The following is a 6,222-nucleotide window of genomic DNA, read 5'->3' on the forward strand; positions in this document are numbered from 1 at the left end:
TGTGAAGAAGCAAAAAAGTTCATTAGCAAAGATTAAAAGAAAGAAAATTCACCAAGAAAAAGAAAGGAAGACCTACTCGGTTCCCTAAAGTGGCAAATGACATCGTAATGAAAAAAGAAAAATTTCATCTCATACGCCTCGACGTTACTGGGGTAACTGTATATCCTTCCCTCAATCGTAAATCGCTTCGAGAGGTAAAAATAGTCCTTGTCTTTACTCTTTTTTAAGGAATACGAGTAGCTGAGCTCCAGCATGGTCAGTTTGCCAAGACCGTTCTTGCCGCATGCGATATATATAGCCACTGCTATTATATATGCATTTGGCATCAGTTGTAACGGTGTGACCCCGAAGTGATCAAGGATCGACCTTATAAAATGGTGGAAAGGAATCAGTGCTCCACATTTGAAGATGTTCTCGGAGATCACAACCATTCCCTCTGGTAGACTCTGAGCTGTATACGTCCTATGTTGGTAGACATCTACGCTAATTGCGTATTGGTCTACAGCTTTTTGAATTTCCTTTGCTATGGCTATTGACAAGATTTCCTGTGAGGGACCCGCTCGGGTGTCCTGCACCGGCGAGCTCGTTTCCTCGTCTGTTCTGGTCGTTGAAGGGTCCATTTCTTCCGCGGTCTAAAAAGAGCGACATGCAGGAATTACTCAGTTGTTGTACATAGTTTCGTATAATGACGTGGAAGAAAAGATAAACACTATCTTCCTTAAACCCTAGAAAAACCCTAAGGATCCTTGGGGGCCACCCCCAAAGACTCAAACCCTAGGGGAAAGCCTCTTCTCCGATCAACCACCGGCAAACACCCATCGTTATCACATGGTTATCATCAAAACAGGAAAGAGAAAGTAATGAAAGAATCGTCCTTACCTCTGGAGTGTGAGGATTGAACTACCTTCTGTGAACTTCAAGTGTGCACTAATCTGAAAGATGGAAAGTTTGGTCTCACGAAAGATGCTTGCTCTCTCTGAAAAAGTGAGTATTGTGACATTGCTTGCGGTGAGCCTGGCATTTTATAGTGAAGGAAGTGGCGATTGGTTTTCCCGAAGCCAAGCGACGTTTGGACGGAAGTCATCTCTCGCCATTGACTGCGACCACGTGTCGTCAATCAACAGGAAAGAGTAACCGTCATGCTTCAAAAAATCAAATTATCGCTTCCCTCCGTTGAAATAATCAAGGGACAACTCGTTTCCCTCCACCACATTAAATGCGCCCTCATCCACATTTAATACCCTGAAAAGGAATGTCGTTTTAACATGACTTACATTTAATGCGCATGGCTATCACTTATTGTGCATATGACACATTTGTTAGAGCAAAAGGTATTTCATTAATGGATTAGCTGCCAAAGCGCAACGGATAACATCTGAAGAGGTCGTTAGGATAAAACACTCTTCATCGCATGTCAGTTGTGAAGCGATGCAACGGTCAATTGTGAAACGATGTGACTCCTTGCCTTCAGCAAAAAATACGCTAAGTATAACCAGGTCACGGACCTCGATCAAGATAAGAGGCGCATTAATATGACATTGAATAAGGTCTGGTCCAGGTCGTAGACCTTGCGGAAGGAGACCACTTCAGGTCACCCTTATGGAAACGTCTTGCGACCTCCTTGTAGCCAGGTCGGATCGATTGGGTGTCATTTGGAACATATCAAATCAAGGCATAATTGTGACGTTCTTAAGGTTCGATTCTCAATCCTTAAAAACTAGGGGACTTCTGTTATGCCTGGAAAAGTAGGGCTGACGCAGAATTTTGTCTGCATGGGTAGTCAGAACTTAAGAAGGTTCTACGACCACTTAGATGCGGCCACGTTGCGTGATGACGTGAGTAGCATACTCCTACCAGTGTAGTGGGTGTGCGCCAGGTTGGCAAATGGTCGGAGGTGCTCCACGTGTCCAATCCCTACACAAGTCGAGGAAATCACTCAGACAGGTGAGCAATGGGACGCAGAGAAGGATTTGCCCGGCTTCCATCCCACTCACATATTTAGTAATCATTACCTTGATTCATCCTATTATAAATAGAGGGCTTTTCTCCCATTTGGGGGATTGGCTAATTTCACTCTGGAATAGCATACTCTCTCTCTCTTTTGTATTCTCAATGTTGTAACTCAACTCGTTGAATGCGACCTGACTCTACTCATTAATACAATATCAGTGGACGTAGGATTCGCCTTGTGAGCATCCGAACCACTTTAAACATTATTCTTCACCCTTTATTCAACTAAATACTTCCATAACCACGTGTGACTTCTAAGCTCGCTTAGCATTTCTCACGTGCGAATAGTTGGTGTCAAAATCAAGCATCAACAAGATCAATTACTTGGAGGTTTGGAACCACATACTTAGGAGATTTCTTCTTCCCAAGTATATTTTGGAAGAGCTCTTTCAGTAAGTCGCAGGAGTATTCAAGGTTTTCTGTCTTAAGGAAGCGATTACAATACAAGAAAACACGTTCAAATTGGGGATAATGGGTTATTTTTAGTAGTCTTAGTCTAGAAAATATGAGTGCACAATACCAAACTAATTTTGAAAGGCTCTTTAGGGCCGTGAGACCACAGACATAAAGTTCCTCTAGATTTGGAAGAAGATCAAATCGGGATGCGGATACTCTTATCTGAAAGTCGTCTCTGGAACCAGTTTCCCAATTTTCAATAGTGAGTGATTTTAAACTGTACAAGACATGAGAATCTTTGATCAAGTTTTCGAGCATTTTCTTCAGCTTTCCACAGTGATTTAGATGAGAGAAGTTGCCTTAATTATCAACCATGGAATCTACTTTAGGGAAAGATCAATATCTCTTAAAATCACTGATCGTTCTTCACGTTTAATTGGCAGAGATTTCGCTGTTGCACCCGTATAGAATTGGAATTGTCTTAATCTACATATCCAGAAAAGATCCTCATAGTGAAGAGATGGAATGCCCTCCAATCTTATGGATAAGACATGTAAGTGCTGAAGGCATTGGAGCTCTTCAAAAGTGCCTTGTCCATTTTTTGACTCTTGCTTCACACTCCAAATATAAGCACTGCGTGTCATATCCAGGACTTCCAAACAAACCAATTGGGATATAATGCAACATTTAATGGATTTTAGTTTATTTGTGCGGGACAAGCTTAATTGCCTTAAGTTGCTCAGATTTTCCATTCTGCCTGGCAGTTTCGTAATGTTGGTGGTAGAGCAATCAAGCACTAGTAGTTTATTAAGGTTGCTTATTTGGGTTAAGTCATCAAGATAAACACAATCCTTTAAGACAAGCATGCGAAGATCGATCAATTGGAGAATGGATTGAGGCAATGACAGAATGCATGCTTCACTGATATTTAAGATCCTGAGTGACTGAAATGCCTGCAGAAATCCATCAGGAATGATCTTAAGGGAGAGATTTCCTTGTAGCAGTAAAGTGAAGGTCTGTGGACAATGAATTCTAAGATCAGGTAGCTTTCTTAATCTGTTATTCATGAAAGAGACTCTTTTGAGAGACTCGGACATTTTAGCTTCTGAAATTAGTGCTAGACCAGTTCCTGACCGAACAAGTGACCTATATCCATCCTTCATGGAAGAAGAGATCCATATAGCAACATCTCCAACTACATCATGCATCTTCACAGTGCCTTCACGATCTCCTCCTTCCAGTAAACAAGAGTCCATCAGATTTTCAATCAGAGCAATCCCTCTATTGTGCAAGCCATCATAACTTTGCTGTTCATCTAACAGACCTTTAGCTAGCCAACAATTTACAAGTTCACTTACCTTAATAGAAAAAATCCTTAGGATAAAACGAACAATATAGAAAACAAGGTTTTATGTTTCTACCCTGTAAGGAATCGTAGCTCCACTACAAGGGCTTGTAGACTTTTTCCTCTATGCCTTTCATATAAGGAATTGATTTTTGCAACTCGCTCAAAGCATATCCCTCCAGAGTTCAACCATAGTCTTTCCCCTTATAGCTGTTCCCACATCAATGATTGCAAATGGCAAGCCACTGCATTCTCTAGAAACTGCTCATGCCAAGGGTGTGACATGGTCTAAAGTAGCTACCTCCCCCACATTTCTACTAAACAATTTCCATGCTTCATCATTCACGGTCTCCAATTTCACTTCTTCATCAGTCTTCATATCCCTGCATACCTCTTGGGAGCAAGATGTCAATATGATCTTAGAATCGGCATTAGTTTTAGGTTGTGGGATGTCGATACAATCCAAGTCAATTGCCTCCCAAACATCATCAAGGATAAGAAGATATTTATGCACCTGTTGGAGCCTCTCATGAAGTTGAATTGCTAATATGTCCACAATTTCTCCATTTGCACCTTTAAATTCAATCTCTCTGCTATTTGTACTTGGATCCTTTTTAAATCCATTTCCTTGGACACAATAGCCCATATTACCATGCCAAATTGTTGTGTGGAAGAAGAGTTTTTGAGATTGTCGTTCAAGTTCTTTACCAGAGTAGTTTTGCCAACACCTCCTATGCCCCAAACACCAATCCTCAAAACATTATCGTCATTCAATAGATTCATAATTTTGGCTAAAGTTTTTGATGCTGTAGATTGACTTTCAATTGAAGGTCTAGGGATGTGCTCAACTGTTTTTGCCAAGTAATTGAGACCCACCATTTGAGAAGTAAGATTTCCAGCCTTCAGAATTCTTTCTACTTCCTTGAACATTCTGGCCGTCTCCCTACTAAGTCTACAATTTTCTTTGAAATTAAAGAACCATCCGTTATTGACTATTCTAGCAGTGTGTGCCACTTCAAGCGTGAATTGTTGAACTTCTCTGAGCCATTCTATTATTTGAGTATAAGCCGAGTCAACTTCTTCTTTCACTTTGTTTTGAAGATCTGTTAGACTCTTCATCTGCTTTTCTAGAGCATTGCAATTTGATTGGAACCTGATGAAGTTCTTCATCTCCAGACAGGAGCGAAAGAATAATTGACCAGACTGTACCACTGCTGTACTAAGGATTAAGGTTGTTGGTTTTTATGCTGGAAAGTGACGAGGAGAATGATATTAAGCAAAAGAGAGAGGCGGCTGCATGGATATGCTATGTTTTTCATAAAAAATATAGGGTTAATTTATACACAAACCAATCCACTGTTTCACCTAATGCAGTTGAGATTTTTATAGATTTGAATTAAAACTAGATACATTCAACTAATAAAAGTTCATGTCAGTCTAATACAACACTTAAACACTACAGGTTTCAACTAAACCTATCACAAATTACATCACAAAATCCATCAACACAACAGCTCTAACTACTGCAATCAGAACAGCTACTTTGAACTCTTGCCGCAAAAAAAAAACTTTCAAAAATATTGACAAAGTTTTTTGCATTTCCAGCAAAATATCACTTGCTTCAACACTCCTTGATATTTTTGCTGGAAACACCAAGTTTGAGCCTTAAATCTTCAAACTTGGCTTTGGATAAAGCCTTGGTCATGATGTCTATCACCTGGTTTTCACCCCTGCAATGGACTAGCTCAACTTCTCCATTTCCTTTAGCTTCCCTTACCTCATGAAATTTAATTTTAATGTGCTTCATACGACCATGCAAGACAGGTTTTTAGCCATTGCTATAGCAGACTAATTATCACAAAGGATCACAGTAGGCCTCTTTTGAGTTTGCTTTAAATCATTCAGAATTTTCCTAAGCCAAATGGCTTGGTTCACGACAGCAGTAGTAGAAATGTATTCTGCTTCTGCTGTGGACTAAGCTATAGTTTCCTGCTTTTTGGACAGCCTAGAAATAACATTTGAATTCAAGAAAAATACATAGCCAGAAGTACTCCTCATATCATCAATGGATCCAGCCCAATCACTGTCCGAGTATCCAACAAGCTAAAAATTTTCAGACCTCTTAAACTACACACCAAATTTAGGACTGCCTTTAATGTATCTCAGCACCCTCTTGGCTACCTTGAGATGAATTTCACTCGGGTTGCTCATATGGAGAGAAGACTTGTTGCAAACATTAAATCAGGCCTGGTTGCTATTAAGTACAACAAACAACTTATTAAGCTTTTGTACAGACCCTCATCTACATTCACAGCCCCATCTTCCTTCACAACCCTATCTTCTCTGCTCAGTTTCTGATTTGCAACTAGTGGAGTGTCTACTGATTTGCACTTATCCATGCCAAACCTTTTAAGAACTTCATTAGAATACTTCCTTTGATGTCCCACATGAAGCTTGATTGATTTCCATAC

The 6,222-nt window shown here is 40.1% G+C and overlaps 1 protein-coding gene across 1 annotated transcript; it reads right to left on the minus strand.

The window, feature by feature from the left end:
* Positions 1-2,786: 2,786 nt before the first annotated feature.
* On the minus strand, positions 2,787-4,921 carry LOC116119552 (disease resistance protein At4g27190-like). Its single transcript, XM_031405490.1, has 3 exons — positions 4,460-4,921; positions 4,053-4,361; positions 2,787-3,764 (listed from the first exon to the last, which is right to left on the minus strand). Exons 1-3 carry the CDS (start codon positions 4,919-4,921, stop codon positions 2,787-2,789), a joined length of 1,749 nt encoding a protein of 582 aa, XP_031261350.1.
* Positions 4,922-6,222: the final 1,301 nt, after the last annotated feature.

Source organism: Pistacia vera, unplaced genomic scaffold (genome assembly GCF_008641045.1).
Source record: "Pistacia vera cultivar Batoury unplaced genomic scaffold, PisVer_v2 Contig896, whole genome shotgun sequence".
NCBI classification, from domain to species: domain Eukaryota; kingdom Viridiplantae; phylum Streptophyta; class Magnoliopsida; order Sapindales; family Anacardiaceae; genus Pistacia; species Pistacia vera.

Coding starts and splice junctions, on each gene's coding strand:
- LOC116119552 (XM_031405490.1), bottom strand. CDS start 4,921: ATGAAGAACTTCATCAGGTTCCAATCAAATTGCAATGCTCTAGAAAAG. Junction 4,362..4,459: donor GTGTTGGCAAAACTACTCTG/GTAAAGAACTTG, acceptor GGATTTAAAAAG/GATCCAAGTACAAATAGCAG. Junction 3,765..4,052: donor TTAGTAGAAATGTGGGGGAG/GTAGCTACTTTA, acceptor TTTTCTATTAAG/GTAAGTGAACTTGTAAATTG.